The 17,227-nt window shown below is 43.0% G+C and overlaps 1 protein-coding gene and 1 pseudogene across 2 annotated transcripts in view; both read left to right on the top strand.

Moving 5' to 3' along the window:
- adamtsl7 (ADAMTS-like 7) overlaps positions 1 to 10,102 on the top strand; it is a 48,136-nt gene extending 38,034 nt beyond the window's left edge. For both annotated transcript variants that reach the window (XM_056412400.1, XM_056412401.1), the window contains 5 exons: positions 3,892 to 4,065; positions 4,434 to 4,607; positions 4,724 to 4,900; positions 6,527 to 6,671; positions 6,835 to 10,102. In XM_056412400.1, the coding sequence (XP_056268375.1) occupies positions 3,892 to 4,065; positions 4,434 to 4,607; positions 4,724 to 4,900; positions 6,527 to 6,671; positions 6,835 to 6,977 (813 nt within the window). In that variant the 3' untranslated portion in view covers positions 6,978 to 10,102. The remainder of the gene's footprint in view (positions 1 to 3,891; positions 4,066 to 4,433; positions 4,608 to 4,723; positions 4,901 to 6,526; positions 6,672 to 6,834) is intronic.
- The window catches only part of LOC130192427 (serine/threonine-protein phosphatase with EF-hands 1-like), a 991,358-nt pseudogene that overhangs the window by 171,900 nt on the left and 802,231 nt on the right, over positions 1 to 17,227 (top strand).

The raw sequence follows: 17,227 nt of genomic DNA, 5'->3' as shown, positions 1-17,227 counted from the left end.
TCTTCTTCTTGTTCTACTGGGGCGTTGACATTGAGCATTTGAGCGTCTTCCCTGATAGTGCTAAATTTAAAGAAGATCCTTCCTTCTGTATTGATCTTTGATCCTCAATATAACAGACTCACTGGTCTAACTTTTAGTCCGTCCAGATGATCATCTTGTTGACGTTGCCAATAGCTCTCTGAGAATGACACTGGGCTGATAGCCCCTCTGAAGAAAAGAAGTGAGTGAGGAAGGAGAGTTTGCTCCTGGGTGGTATAACCCACAGAGCCTGGCAAAGCGCAAGCGTCAGCTTGCGAGCGCAACGCGTTCAACTAATCTCGAAAGAATCCGCTTAGTTTGGCGAGATAGTCTGGCCTAATATGCCAGAGCAGCCTATTACTCAGAGTATTGGGCTACTACAGACGATCTCTAACCTCCCCTTCGGAGCAGTCGGGCATTTTCAGCATGGCACTAATTGGTTTAAATCCTATTGGGCATTATTGGAAACACTCCATGACAAAAAGTATTTTAATCGGCCCTGAAGCACCTCAGACTTGGCGTTATCTTGATTTGTCCTTCCTTTAACTCCCACGTAAGCAGCAAATCTCATCTATTCTTTTCATTCACGTATATTTTCAAAATCAGGCGCTGCTACTGGCTCCCCTCAAAATCAAAAATCCTTTTAAATTCTTCTCTTAACCTACAAAGCTTTGATGGTGATGCTCATTCATCATATCTAAGAGCTTGTATACATATTGCCCCACTGAGCTACGCTCACACTAATGCGGACTACTTGTAGTTCAAAAAGTAGAATGGGAGCCAGAGCTTTTATCAAGCTCCTCTTTTTTTATGGAACTTCCAATTTCAGTCAGGAGGCAGACACACAGTCCTCCCTGGTAAGAGTAGACCTGAATCAAGGTGCCCTGGTCCCCCTTGATATGCTCTCTGCTGCTTATAGCTGGCTGCCGGGGAGTTTTAGGCACTGAGTAGGTACCTCTCCTCTTTTCTCTCCTTAAGGATCCGGAGTCCTTGACTTTCGTCTCATGGGGGGGTCGGACGGACCCATGGCAGCATAATCTCTATCTCTGATGGATGTGTCTGGGTCAAATTCTCCTGCTCATGACTACGCCAAGGTTTGGGGCAGGGATGTTCATGTACAGATTGTAAAGCACTCCGAGACAAAATTGAATTGCTGGCGTCAAATTGAACCCAAAGGGTAAAATATGTTAGTAAATATAAAGGTAACAGGAGGGTGAAACATTGAATCGGGTCAAAATGACCCAAAGGCGGGGGGAGGGTGTAATATTGATTCGGGTCAAAATGACCCTAAGGCAACACAAGGGTTACATTCTGCACTAAGTCTTAAACTCTTATTTTTGCTACTTGCGAGCATTTCACTTTCTACATATAGCTCTCTTCTTCATATCAGGTAATCTTAGATTTTGAGATCTAAAATGTTGCTAAGATAACTTGAAACTCTCTAAAGTTAGTTTGCAACATCATCTTTAATGACTTACAGTTTAATAGTTTTTTTGACACTTTTATCAACTTTTGTATTTTAAGGAAAGTTGAACATTTTGGAGAACACGCTTACACTCTACTCAAAGAGAAAGACACTAAATAGCATAAACATTACTGCCTGGTAGACTGACATGTAATCCCCTTAAAACCACAACTTGTCATTGTTACACTTTTGTACAGATTGAAGCAGTTTAATATTTGAATTTCAATGATAACAATGTAGAAAATGTTCATGTTGAAACAATGTGACAATGTTCTCATAGGGATTGTTGTGGCTGTATTTCTTTCTTCTTGATGGATGCTGACTAACTTGAATCGATCACCTATCTGACTGCTGGTGAGACGCCACAGGCTTCTCACGCACCCGACCTCAGTCATCAAACACCCACAGGACACAGAGAGTTTTGAATCAGTTAAATTCACATAGATTAAATAAAACCAGAATTCCATAATCAGGATAGTTGAGCGTGCCTGTCCTACTTCAAAACAGGAGAAGCATCGATCACTGAAACCATGATTTTCTAACAGCACAATGGCAAATAAACTCAAAGGAAGAGCCTCTATTTTCTCCACTGACGAGCAGGAGATGATCATGAACGCATGAGGACTTCCAGACCATAATCATGGCAGAATGCGTTCACACCAACATTCACAACGCTTTACTCGCGTGAGTTTACTCGCCCGACCATTTGTGTTTTTTTCATTCACTTCTTTCGCACTGTTGAGACTCCTTCCACTCCTCTCTACCTCCATCTGCCTGATGGATCGTGGAGGTCTCCATCGTGGAATATGCCTACTACGAACTATTCATACACTCTGTCATATTCATTGAATATATTTTAACTCTAAATGACAATTAGACACTGTTTCCTGAACCACCCCCCCGCTCCACCCACTCCGCAGCCAAGCCTAAACACACCCCACTGCCACAAACACTATTTCTGCTTTATACTTGTTGTGGAAATCCCACAAATGTCGGAACATGATGGAAATGTCACTCTTGCCTGTCTTCAAAACTTGAGAGCCCTGTTATACATAACATCACCTGTAGGCTCACACAGCATGGGGACTTTCACCAACTACGTCTGGATGAGAAGCAGTGAAAATAAATTGTGTGTGATTCTCTCTATTCTTCTCATGAGTCCACCTTAATAATCATCTACAATATTCTGGATCCGGCCATTTGTTATGAGGCAGGTGGAGTCACAGATCATCTAACATGTCATGGGTATTGTACAGTACATGGGTCGGTTATAGCTCAGTGGCGAGAGTGGTCGTCCCGTAACCGCAAGGTACCGTTACGATCCCCGCTCTCCCCATTAGTTGCATGTCGAAGACACTGAACGCCAGTTGCTCCCTGGGCGATTCACTGCAGCCCACTGCTCCTAAATAACTAAGGATGGGTCAAAATGCAGAGAATAATTTCCCCCGGCGATCAATAAAAGTGTAAATTTTTTCTTTGTACAGTACATGAGTATTGTACACTACATGATTAGCCTACAGCAGGCAATTGCAAGGTCCATGACCCCTATTGTCAAAAACATATGATTGTTTTCAATGTAATTTGAGGAAAATTATGTCATAAGTACCTGCACATTAATGCTGAGAAAGACTGAGCGACAAAATCTCCCTTGTTTGGGCCAGAGGGCGATTTGATGGCTCCAGAAGGTCTTATAAATAAATGATTCCTTGTGGGTGGAATGGACGGTGCTGGTAGAGGAAGTCATCATGGCGTGATGAGAACTCTCTCCCTATAAAACGCTAATCTAACTAATATCACTCCTTCATCATAGGGATCTCTGAAGAAGGGAGCTGTCGGCTTATCCAGCTAACTTAAGTTAGCCTGCGCTGGAGCAGGTTCAAATTTTTGGATGTGTTGCTATGGTGATTTTGCTAAACCTGCTTCGTGGAACCGAAAAGCCTGACTTGTTGAAGTAATCTTATTCTGACAATTATCCAACTAACTATGTTAGCCAGGTATGAGGAATAGGGCCCAGTTCAAGCCGGTTACTTTAAGGAATGTGGCTCCTCTTGCTGACGACTCCCACCCGGTCCCTCTCTTACCGTTTTTTTGTCTGAGCCTCCCAGACCTTTGTCTACAGCCGACTTTCTACCAGTTATACTGGAACAGCACAAGGTCACTGGGACCATCTACGTCTGGCGTTCTTGTAACTCATGTCTGGGACGTTCCTCTATATGTTGCGGCAGTACACGATACATGTTCCTTCCACAGGATGAACCTACAGAGGAGTGTCACCTGAATCTTTGGCTCGCCTCAGTTTTAAGACATACAGCAATTCTCCAAAAAAAGATAATCACTGGTCTCTCCAGCAGCTCTTACCTCCACAGTACACAGTACAGTGCTAACCGCTGGGGCCTGTGTCTCCATAGTGTTCGGTGCCATGTGGGCTGGGTCAGAGGACGCGAGAGGTCCGCTGCGTCAGCAACGTGGGCGACTTTGTTCCTGATGAGGAGTGCAACATGAATCTGCGGCCCATCGATTTGGAGAACTGTGACTCGGGATCCTGTGCCAAGAGCTGGTTCTACACCGAGTGGGGCAATAGGGTAGGACTTAAGAGTCAAGGGGACAGTCATAGTGACTTCATCCATTTACTAACAGTGGCAGCCATTGTACGTCTTCGTAGCTACAACGGATATATAAATATATATATATATATATTGATCTTTCAAAAGTATAGTCAGAGATCCTTTTCCTTGATTTGTGTTACTATATACATATAATAATCTTGGTTAGCAAATATTCTTACACAGGCCTGGTTCTGTAAATGGGAAACAATTAAAGTGGTTAAAACATAATAAATATGTGCATAGACTGTGATAGCTTCAAATCGACGTCAATCTAACCTTCACAGACAAGCCAGGGTTCATGGTCGTTGACAACATGGATTGTAACACAAGTGTTTGCTTCACAGTGCTCAGCCGACTGTGGGATGGGTGTGCGAACGCGGGGAGTCCTCTGCCTGACCAATCACATCAGCAGCCTTCCCCTGGAGGGGTGTGGCAGCGAGCGGCCCGCGGACGCTCATGTCTGCAACAACGGCCTCTGTGAGAACCGCATCGAGTGGTTCTCCGGCCCCTGGTCACAGGTATGAGGGGGACAGAGGCTGTCCCACTGAGCTCAAAGGAGAAGTAGTGTGGAGTTTACTTACTGCACTGTGTAATTGAACACATATGAGCTGTGCTATTGTTGTATGTGACCCAGTGCTCCGCCGAGTGCGGCGCAGGCAGCCAGCAGAGGTCTGTGGTGTGTCTGAAGTCAGATGAAGGATTCGTCATCATGCCGCCGTACGAGTGCTCCTCTCTGGATCGGCCCCTCGGCCAGCAGAGCTGCAACCTCAAGGCCTGCGGAGCAAAGTGGTACCACACTGACTGGAGTGCTGTGAGTATGATACGAATCCCTTTGCTCTTTGGCTGTTTAGATGTCCTCAGGCAAGGCATCTACTCCCCACTGCCCTTGCTGACTGATTCACAACCAAAGACCGCGCTAGCTCCTATTGGAGAAATCAGGTACAACCCTTGGTTACACTGTAGTGTCCATTGAGCTTACAGACAGGAAACGCGAGTCAATAACAGCTCAGCTCCGTCCCACAGTGGGCATTTCATCTGTCAGAAAAGGATGCTACAAAAACTAGTCTGCTTATTCTCAGAGAAGTAATCATCGTTTTGTATTACTTCCATCTTGATCACTCTCTGATGGTGCTTCTATCTTTTCTATCTAAAGATTAAAAAAATAATCCCTCATTTGCATGTGATGAAAATAGGCGTTGGGATTCAGACATTATGAATAGAGATGCACCGATCAGGTATTTTGGTGCCGATCACCGATCACTGAAATCAGTATCTACCGATCCGATAATACCGATCACCGATCACGGTGTCGATTGAAGCATTCTATTTATTGTGTAGCATTATTGCCTAGGACTATGAAGAAATACATATATAAAGCACCTCAAACATTAAAGAAATTACCGATTTCTTTAAACATTTAGGACTTTTAATTTGATTTTTTTTTTCATTGCGACAGTAAATATGTTTGATTGCCAGGCTAGGGGAAGTCAGGGACGTCCTGAACACATCTGCATCAGTCGTTGCCTGGGACTCTGAGGGAAAACATATCTAGAGCGCCTCAAACATTTAAAAAATGACAGATTTCTTTAACCATTTAGGACTTTTACTTTGAAAAATGTCCAAATTGATACATTAAAATTGTTTAATTGCTATTATAGGGGATTTCAGATATGTATGGAACACATCTGCATTATTCATTTCCTGGAACTCTTGGGGAAATCTATATACAGGACTTTTTTTAACATACAAAAGTCTGACTTATTTTTATAAACTCTTCCTTGGTACAGTAAAAATGTTTTAATGTTAGCATAATTTAAGCTAAATCTCAGAAACGATCTATAAAGATACAAAATCAGTTCATTGTTTACTTTTATATGTTAGTGTTTGATTTGTCGACATCTTATTTTGATAAACGGATGTCGTTTCACGTGGTTCTTTCCGCTAACTTTGCAAAACCGGATGTTGTCACTTAAATCCTTCCGCTAACTTTATCAAAACCCTCGCGCGCTCCTGATCGAATGCTTTTACCGTGAGCATCAGTCTACAGAGGCACAGACATGCGAGTGTCGGCTGAGTTGACCGCAGTGATTCAACTCGGGGGACGGGGACGCCGCTCGGTGCGTGAGGATCCCCTCATGGACCTCTGACCTCTGCCGGCCCTCGCCGGGCGCATTTACTCCGTTGCGGTTTGCTGCGATTGAAACGTCTCTGATAGTTCTCGCCGATTTTATGTCATCTGATCGGCCAATTTTGATCGGCCGTTTTGAGAACGCCGATCAAAACCGATAATGGGAATATCGGCCGATATGTATCGGCGCCGATCAGAGCGATGCATCCCTAATTATGAACGTAGCATCAGTCAGCAGTAGGCCAACGTTAAGGTGGAGTTTCATTAACCTGAAACTTGACTAACGCCTACCGCCCCCCATCCTTCCAGTGTTCAAAGACATGCGAGGGAGGTTTCCGCGTGCGGGAGGTGCGCTGCCTGTCTGATGACACGCTGTCCAGCGAGGGCTGCGATGAGCAGCTGAGACCGGTGGAGAGGGAGGACTGCAACCCAGAGCCCTGCATACCTGGCATAGGTCAGTCATCTCCTCACATTTTATGGAACGTTCTGTGCCATCTCGGCATGCTTGAAGGGAAGTTGCACTTTGAGCTCTCAGCTCTTTTGGATAAACACGGGTAATGTGTTCTTTGCTGGACGTTAGAAATATAAGATCAACCCCTTATTTTTCTTTCTTCCAGAGGAGAACTGCAGAGACAAGTACTTTAACTGCAACGTGGTGGTCCAGGCCCGCCTTTGCGTGTACGACTACTACAAGACAACGTGCTGTGCGTCGTGCTCTCGAGTCTCCCACAGACAGTCCATTCAGCGTGGCCGCAGATAGCCCCCTCTGCCCCATGCTGGGCCGGACTCTATACCCGCTGCAGGTTCCTGGGTCAGCCAGGGGAGAGGACCAGCTGGACCTGGGCTTAAATGGACAAATTATTTGACTGCCAAAGGCGGAAACTGAACAAGGAACATTTCTTTTGGTGCATTCGGAGGCAGCTGTTGGAAAGAAAGGAATACCGAAGTGTAGTGGAGGACAGGAAACCACTCACTGGATAAGCAGAGCCCCGGAGATCAGTAGCCGAGGAGCCTGCAAAAAAACAACGATGGATTTTAACCACAGTTTATTATAAAGAATCCATCTGTTTATGTTTCATGGCAGAGCAGCTTGCAGCTGTATTGGCTGTTGTAGATTACCTGAGATGAAGAGGAGAGCACCTGGGAACAGGTAAACTATATATCGTAATTATATGTTCTAATATGGTTTTTTACACTTCAATGCTCAGATTCGTGGCATGATGTCATATGAAGTCCATATAGTCCCACCTATAATCAACTATTTAACATCCACTTTGTCGACCAAAGATATGTAACTTCATCAAACTGAACATAGTGACTAATTCACTTTTTTCTAAGAAATAATCAAACGACACAAAAAACCTCCACAGTGCTGATGCTTTTTTTTATAGCAGCATTTGAGAAAGGGGTTTTCAGACAGTCCTCCCAGCAACTTTATTTATTTGAGTGGCTCCCCAGTGAGGTTGCTGGTTTATCAGCCACTGGTGGCCCCTTCGCTGTGGGGATCGAACCTTTGCTGCTTCTCCACCAATCACAGCCTTTGAACTTGATGTAAGCATTCTACAGCCTGCTGGAAGCAGATGGACCCTACGAGGCAAAACGAAATGTGTACATATATAGTACAACTATTGATCTGGTATGGCATATGAGTTTACATTCATGGTAAATCTATTATTTATTATCTAGATTGCCCCTTTTTTCCAGCTCCATAAACCTGCACACCTTTCAACTGTTTTTTGTATGTTATAATTCCCGCCCATGCACTATAAACTTACCTCTGATTTACAAGTACTGTACATGTATCAATGTTTTGATTCAAGACAACTCTAGTATGCAAATCAATCCCCTGGTATGCCAGCGTGATACACAATTCATTATTTTCCCAAAACCAACCAAGCGTGTAGATTAATTACCAGATTTCTTCAGTATTCAACATGCCCTGTCTGCCACCAATAAAACTGTAATTGCCTTTTTTTTTTTTTTACATTTCTAGTGTTCAGCCATTGATTTTAATGAGGAGTGTTCTTGATATCTTCTTCAATAAACAAAATGGCAAATTATTTGTACACCTTACAACATAATTCTCCTGTGTGATTCCTAAAGGTGCGTTCACACCAAAAGCGATGCGATTTTTCGCGTCGCCCAAAATGCGTGAGTTTACTCGCTCGACCATTTACCATGTTCACGCCATAAGCGTCGAAACGCTCCGCGAGGGGCGGGGCTTGTCTCCGTGTCTCGTCTCCGTAAAGACCGTTATCATTTCCTTCATCCACCAGAATAACTAACCACTAGTTCTGCTTTATACTTGTTGTGGACATCCCACACACTAACGCCCTCGTGTTTGGGTTCATGACATCACCCGTAGGCTCACTCAGCTCGGTCACTTTCACCAATGAAGTTACTGTTACGTCTGAAAGACTTCCGCTTCCAGCGCTACGAGAGCGGAACATCTAAACGCTGTTATTGTGTTCATAACGTTATTGTCCATCTTGTTCTGATTCAACAGCAGCGGGACAGCGATGACGCACAGAGCAACTCAAGAGCTGATTGGCCCGAGTTGCGAGATTACCGCCTCAACATTTAAATATTTCAACTAAGGGCGAAAATTGTGCCGCTGAAAACGCGCCGCTGTAAACGCGTCGCCCACATTGCGTCGCCCCAAACGCGCCGCCCAGAAAAATATTGCGTCTATCGCAGCCACACGTTGACTTTTTATGGGATTCGGTCACACGAAAAAATCGCTTCGCTTTTGGTATGAACGCACCTTTAGTTAATTCAGTTAAATGTCAGAGGACCAGACAAGGATGTTTCTGATTTAAGTCATTCATCTAGAGAACAAAGACAAGGCGGTATTTTCCTTTGTTGAATGTTTTGCCATTTCTGCTGAGTCACTCTAGCTCATGCAGTTACTTATTTTGAACACATGGTATATGAAGGTAGATTTGTCTTTATTACACAAACCAAAAAAAGCTATTTAGAGCAAATTTCTGCTATCAAATAAAAAAATGTGCTCTCAAAATAAAATCATTTGCTCACAAAAAAAACCTGCGCTCTTGAAAAAAATATTAAACCATAATATTGTTCTGTTCTCTCGAAAGTATTTTAAATGTAGCGGCACATCCCTTTTTTCATGTTGTTAGTACCGTGGAGTCTCTTTAAAGAACATGGAGGGCTGCTGTGTTGACACTCAGCCCCATGTTAGCCCACGTTACATGCTTCAGGATTATCAGTTATTTAATGCATGTAATATGCCAACTCATCTCCATGTCATCCTCACCGTAACATCTCTTTAGAGCAGCGAGCCGAGAGCAAGTCAAACCTACCAATGGGAACTCCTTGTTTCAGCAGGGTAAGGCCCGATACGTGCAAACTCAACTAGTAGATCTTCGTTTCGAGAGCACAGGGTTTTTTGAGTGCGCATTTCTTTATTTTGAGAGCAAAGGTTTTTAATTTGAGAGCAGAAAGTTTCTCTCAAAACTTTTTTTTGTTTGCTTAATAAGACACAAATCTAGGTTCATCATGGTATCGTTGTTTTCCCCTTGTATGTTACGACCCATTGTTTGGAAAATGTTAAAATTTCGATTTTCGGGAGTCCAGGCTTTCCCAGACAATGGTTGTATGTATTGCTGAGTGAAGCAGTTGTGCAGAGAGAGAGAGATTTTATTTTACAAAAACACTTTTACATATTTAAAATGTTTACCATTTTTTCAAAAACAAAGTGTTAAAAATCACATGCTTTATTTAAAATAAATACAAGACTGTACATACACCAACTACTCTTCAAAGACGGAACAAACACAATCATTAACACATCAACGATTCTTTCACAAGAGAGGTTTAAAAAACAGACAAACAAAACAAAAACCAATAAATTAATTAAAAACACATTGTGTAAGGTCCTGTTCTGTGTCTACTCTGTCTCCTTGATTGTTTCATTCCCTGCACCTGCCCTCAGCCACTCGTCTCGTTACTGTCTCATGTCGTACACCTGTTTTCCACCCTATATATTGTGCCACTCGTCTTTTGTTCCCGTCCTGTCTTTCATGCGTATTCCTGATCCTGCTTGTTTCGACCCTGCCTGCCTGCCCGCCCTGATGTTTCACTTAGCAGCGTCAACAGATATAAATCTCTTTTATGAAAAAGTCATTGGGTGCAGGGTGTGCGTCGACCGGTGGACCACCACCAACACACACTGCCCGAAGTGCAGGGAGGAAGAATTTAATTTGCCTCAAAATATGTTGCCATCACAGGGATGGGGGAAGTGGTGGATATGTTCCGGGACACCATCAGAATTTTAATTTTTTATAAATGGTTCTGTTTTTTTAATTTATCGTAAGAGTTCCTTGTGTTCCTTCTGTTAAAAGTTCAATAAATATTTGAACAGTTTATTATTTGACCATAACTTGCCCTGCACTTCATCTAGTCATTTGTTTATTCTTGTGACACGCTGGTTGCTATAACACACATGACGGTTGGAGGTCTGATTCTGAAAACAATTACGCAAATGTGCTTTGTCCTGCTCAACTGCAGTGTTATTGAATGTATTGGTCAGAACACGACCAATCACATCGGGTATGGGTGATATTTGTGGTTACGCTTATAAACTTGTGTTTGCAGTGCATGTGCTACACTACCAAACTTAGCTTTTCCTTTACTACTTAATTGACTTGGAAGCTAAATAAGCACCACATCAAATTCCACTCCACTGAGGTGTTAAAGAGCGAGGGGCGTTGGCCCCAGCTGCTCTGGAGAAATATTACATGTTAGGGGAAAAAAGAAGAGAAAAGGATATTGTGGTTAACTAGTTTGGAGACCCCAAACTAGTTAACCATAATACACTCCAAGTATTTGTTTGTAGCTTTCCTATCTCCGGCGTATAAAGACTCATAAACAGTGGCGGTTTTATTATTTCACGTGATTGGACTATTCGGCAGATCAGAGACTTATCGTTCCCTCAGCCCAGAGAGCTCCACGGAGCTACGGGAGCAGGTTGCTAACGGAGCTGGTCAGCTGGAGCTCAGTGAGTAATGCGCTGTTTAGTTTCCCCTTGTCTGTTGTTCCAAAGGGACTGAAACTCTCTGGACTACAACGGGGTGAAGGATCTAAAGAGCTGCAGACAAGTGTAAAGCACGAATCTTGTCGCAGTTATCTAGCTAAGAGCATGGAGCTAACTCGCTAACAGCATGAAGCTAACCCTGTTTGCAGAGCAGAGCAGCAGAAGGAGACCGAACTGGCATCGAAAACACAACGAAGGAGTTCTGAAAAACAGACACATTCCCTCCAGAATAATGGAAACAGGCTGGTTACAGACATGATTGACTTTAACCAGAGAGTTATTGAGAAGTTTGACCACTTTAAAGAGAGGAGGGCTACTTTTCTTTACACGTAGTGGGTCTACTCTGTCAAACACCCAATGTAACATGTGCTGCATCTCTTTCTGACTCTATTCTGCTCTGAACCTCTTTCATGTGAGGGTGAAACTTTTATTTTGCAAACCTCTGAAACCCAACCCAATGTTTCTTAAAGCATTCTGCTCTGAACCTCTCATGCCCAAAGTTACAGTGTGTTGATAGTTGTTATTGGACAGTGTTGAGCACGGTGTTTTCTTGAAATAAAGCTTTGTTTTTTTACATACAATATCCGACTCAAAACCTCTTTTCTTCTCATTGTTGAGTGCTATTTAAACCGCGTCGCCCAACTGCGCCCCCCCCCCAAAAAAAATTTCACCAGCCGCCACTGCTCAAAGCCCCCCCACCAGAATCAGCTTTAAGTGTGTACAAATACAACGAATATGGCTTATCTAAATGTATATGCAGAGATATAGCCATCATACCTGCAAACTCATGAGGGGTGAAAAAGCTGACAACAGGGGGGTGCAGGTGACTTCTTTTCGCCACACCACATCCACGTTGTTTGACACCTCAAAGCTGTTATAAATCTTTTGATTGTTCTGGCCTCAAATCTAAATAATGATAACAAACATTTTAAGAAAAAAGGTCCTGAATAATAGTGATCGGGCCCTAATAATAGTAATAACAACTTTACATTGTCATATATAATATGGTTAAATTCATTCATGCACCAACTTACTTTTTTTTAACTTGTGTGCTCTGCTGAGCTTTGAGCCAGTTCCGTGATCCTGTTCCGTGAGTCTGAAAACCGACAGATTTTAAAAGACCTCATTAATGCAACCTGCTTCCTAGCTAAACAGGAGTTGGCATTTCGTGTTAACGATGAGAGGGCAAGCTATTCTAACCGTGGCAATTATGTAGAACTATTACATGCTTTTGCTTGGAAAGATGTGAGGTTAGCTAGACATTTGGACACATCCACTGTCTTTCCTGGCTTGTCAAATAGAATACAGAACGATCTAATTGAAGCAGTCGGTGATGTGATAAGAAATGATATTAAAAGGGAAATTAATGCTGCCCCATTTGTTGCTGTAGAGGTTGACCAGAAAACCCATGTCACAAACAAAGCACAGATCTGTTATTTTGCGCTATGTAGCCAAAAGTGAAGTGGACTGAAGTGAAGGAGGCGTTTTTAGGATTTGATGACGCGAGTGTTGATGGACGAGCCCCTGCTGTAGCTACGTATGTCTTGGGAGTGTTGGAGAAATACAGCTGTGTTGAAAAACTAGTTGCTCAAACATATGACGGTGTGCGAGATTAACTGTTTTTTGAATTAACTGGTTTTGGTACACGTGAGGCAGATGTTCCGTAGGAGTGGCCTCTCAGGACCCGACTTGAATCACTAGGAAATGCAAATCTCCATCGCTTAGCCTCTTTGTCACGTTCTTTTTATGTAACGCTAATGTTTTAAAGACTAAACACGGAGGACTTTGCTGTAAAATGACATACCTGTTCGGGAGGCTGTAGTTTTGACGCCGAGGACACGGAGCGAGGACCAAGTAGGTGACTCTGCTGATGCCTGTTCAATATACTACTAAATACTTGACACAACGCTCTTGTTGTCAGTCTGATATTTGTGTTATACGTCGTTATCTGACGTCAAGTCGATGTGAGACCAGTTTACTCTTCATACAGTGTGTAATGACGCATGCAGCCCGTTGTTTACACCCAGCTCGCCCACCGCTGTCAGCTGTGATCGTCTCCGATTAAGTTGTGATACAACACTGTGTGCTGTCTCACATCTCTTATGTTTTATATTCAAGACTACGGATCAACATATATCATCGTAGCTATGGTATACATGTTCAGCACGCACTCGTCCAGATTAAACAACTGTTAATTGTTATTTTGTTCCGATAAGGTCGACCCACATTGAATAACTGTACACAGGAGCGAGCGTTTCTATAGAAATGTTGAAAACACTTTCCTGGAACATTAGATGTGGTCTTGATAGAAATACAGTAACATGTTATTAACTATATGCAGCATGTTTGCGATGCTGGAGGCAACCCGCGATTGTTTTAACACGCTGTCTACCACGACTCTTCTTTGATGCCAGGATGGTGACAAAATATGGATACATCTCAAATGTGAGCATATTAAGATCATTATCAGATTTACTTTTATGATGCCCGTGGGGCTATGGTTGAATGTTCACCTTGCTTTTGTAAATACCTTTAAGAAATATAAATGCAGCAGTTGGTTAAATGTATGTGTATTATGATACAATTTTGAATTACTTATTTACACTGGTTATATATCATTTTTAAATATATAAATATCAAAATAATATCTAACCAGTGTAAATAAGTAATTCAAAATTGTAGACATGTAGTATGCAATGCTACTTCTGGTTTGTAGTAGCTAGACTTGTTCGACAGAAGGAAAGACAGGAATGGACGGTACACATTCAGAATCTCCTTTATTGGCCAAGAATGAGTACACAAGAAATGGTGCCGTTTTCTTTGAAATGCTTTAAATTTATGTGTACAACAATACATCTTCAGTTCTGCCATTGTAGTCTGTTCCTGTGCAGTTTGAATTCAAGCCACACCGTGATTGATGTGCAGAGAACCGATTGGAATATTGCTGTGGAGGGCTGGATCAGCAGCTCGACCACTATAACCTCCTGAGACCCAGCCGATTAACTTGTGTCCTCTGTTGTGGACATTTTGGTTTTGCATCTCTTCTTTGACTCATACGACTTTATCAAGTCCTGCTGTACTATAAAGAGAATATGTATATGAGGGTAATAAATATATCCCCCTGTTACCTTCAAATTTACTAACATCTTTTACCCTTGGGGTCAATTTGACCGTGTGCGGGAACTGGCAGAGGCATATATGCACACAAACACACACACACACTATGTAATATAAATATGTAGGGGGGGTGTACAGTGTGTGGTTATAGAAAATATCTCCTAATTTATGTTCACAGAAAATGAACCACGGCTAATGTGGCAGCTGTGGGGGTGGAGTCGCCAATTTGGCCTGGCTACTGGCTGGTTGTTAATCAGTCAGCTGCTCTGGCTGATTGGCAATTAGTCAGCAGCCGAGCTGCACCTATAAAGTGCAGCAGAGCTGGAGTTTGAGGAAGGGGCATTGCATATGGGTCAGATGTTGTTCAGGTGCAGGCATTACGAGTATGTAGTGGAGCTTTTAAAACATCGCCAATCCCTGCAGGTAGAAATAGGAGAAATGCCGCTGAATTTAAGGAGAAAGCAACTAATGGCAAACTACTGGGCTAATTTGCAGGGACACAATAATGCTCACCCTGTAAAACAGTGTTGCAGGCGGTCTGGGAGATTGAGAGGAGCCAGAAAGATAACTTTGGTCAGATAGGCAATGACATTGCAAGGGAGTTTAAGGTGTTTAGTCTAAAAATAAGCCCTCTGTGGTTTACCCATTGGTGGCTCCATGGACGCTTGTGTGGCCTGAAGTTTACTGGTATCTGTTAGATTTAAAAAGGGGATTTGTTAAGTGCATTTGAATATCGAGTAATGAAACCATACAGTGAATATACTATGATTTATACGGACAGTGCTAAGAAACGTGAGACGGGAGTGACAGGATTTGGGGTGGCAATACCAGATAAAGGAGTAGGGATCAACAGGAGAACATCTGATCGGCTAGGGGTCTACACAGTGGAGATGGTGGCATTACGATGGGTAGGAAAGGCAAAACATGACATGGTATTAATATGCCCCGATGCAGCTTCAGTCCTAGCAAGCCTCAGATCTTTTCGTTCATGCAGTCGTCAAGACATACTCTATGAGGTCCTTCAGTCGGCCACACGCATAACCAACCAGGGAGGTCCGGTTAAATTCATGTGGGTTCCAGCACATATAGGGTTGAGTGGGAATGAGAGGGCAGACAAGTTGGCAAAGAGGGCTTTAAAGAAAGGAGACATAGAAATGAGGATTAGCATCAGTAAGGCGGAGGTCAAGAGCATTAACTGGGAAAACGTCAACCAAATGTGGCAAAATAGGTGGGACAGGGAAGAAAGGGAGACATTTCTGTTATTCAAAGGAGTGTTAAGGCAACCAGGGTGGGAAGTTGGAACAGGAGAGAGGAAACGGTGCTGACAAGGCTACGGTTGGGCCATACTGCACTCAACATGACACTGAAAATGATACGGAAACACCAGACAAGGATGTGGAGAAGAGGAATCGGTGGAGCATGTCGTGGCTGAGCATGGGGGAGAGCACAGATTAGAGTACTGTTCACGTTCTTAAAGGACACAGGGGTTTATTATAGGGTATAGTTGAAATGTAGGGATGAGGGTTAACTTTTATTTTTATATATGTTTGTTTTGGGGGTAAAGCAACAACTGACGGGATTAGTACTCCAGAGAGTGGCGGTAATGCATCAATTATATGGATGCCAACTGCCGTTAAAAAAGAAGAGTTTGAGGAAGAGTGAGCAGAGGCGCCGTCGTGTGGTCTGCTGGAGTGCAATAAAGAAATGTTGCCAAGTGTGTCTGCAAATCTCTGGTGCTTTGGGGGGAAACCCACGGGTGACGGCCATGGAGCCGTCACAGCTAATGAGTCTAAAAAAATAATGAATCGTATAATTTGGTTTGATAAAAATGTAACGGGGTCCCACAAAACTGAACACCACAAGGGTCATGTAAGGTTAAGGCCCTAAAACTCTGAAGATTATACTTGTATGTTATAGTAATCTCAATATTATCCGAAACAACCAAAATCAATGTGTGTAAAATGTTGATATTTCTTAAATGGTTTACACAGTGAAAAACAGCCTGGGGTCAAATTGACTCTAAAGAACACCGATGAGTACACGTTGTGTACAGGACATTGAAAACATATCGTCATGTCAATTTTATGTTTACCCAGTTGTCCCCAATAAATTAGGAAAAGTCATGAAATATGAAGCCAAACATTTTTTGTCAATCATTTATTCTTTTTCCAATAATACCACATGGGCCGGAGTGGGACCCATTTTCCCTCAGTGCTCACATGAGGTACAGAGATCAGTCCCGGTCTGTAGAGGGATGTCCCACGCATTCCATGTGGAACCACAGTTGGCATGTTGTGCACTCGATCTGAAAATGGACAAAACCTTTTAAGTATGTTCTTACATTTGGTCTGGTTCAAGCAACTCTTCCAGAATAGGATTTTAAAAGGGACCATTTACAAATTCATTAGGCAGTCCTTCATTATAACTGAATGCATGATACTGGGTGTAAATCGGAAACCGTGCCGTTTGTGTTACTTCGGCTGCTCCAGTGTCCGCCGAAAGTGCAAAAACATGCAAGTTAGGTGACGTGTCATACATTTTCAGTAGCTGTGAGATTGTGAGTGTTCACCAGGTGATGTAGGGGCAAGGGGGCAAGATGCATCCCAGTCTTCCAGCCAAATGTTGTTGGTCCGAATATAAATATTTTCTTAGCCACTCGTCAACCTTAGCCCCAGAGCTGACCTCCCCGGAAGCCCGACACACCTCAGATAGGTCATTTGTGAAAATAATACAGCCATTAATGTTGTTTTACTGACTACACTCCTGTGTTCCTGAATTCCGTATGAGTTGCGTGGCGATGTCAAGCCTCATCCTGGCCACTCCCTCGTCGTCCACAG

This window comes from Pseudoliparis swirei, chromosome 4, assembly GCF_029220125.1.
Source record: "Pseudoliparis swirei isolate HS2019 ecotype Mariana Trench chromosome 4, NWPU_hadal_v1, whole genome shotgun sequence".
Classification (NCBI taxonomy): Eukaryota; Metazoa; Chordata; class Actinopteri; order Perciformes; family Liparidae; genus Pseudoliparis; species Pseudoliparis swirei.
This window is presented reverse-complemented; position numbering and strand designations above follow the sequence as displayed.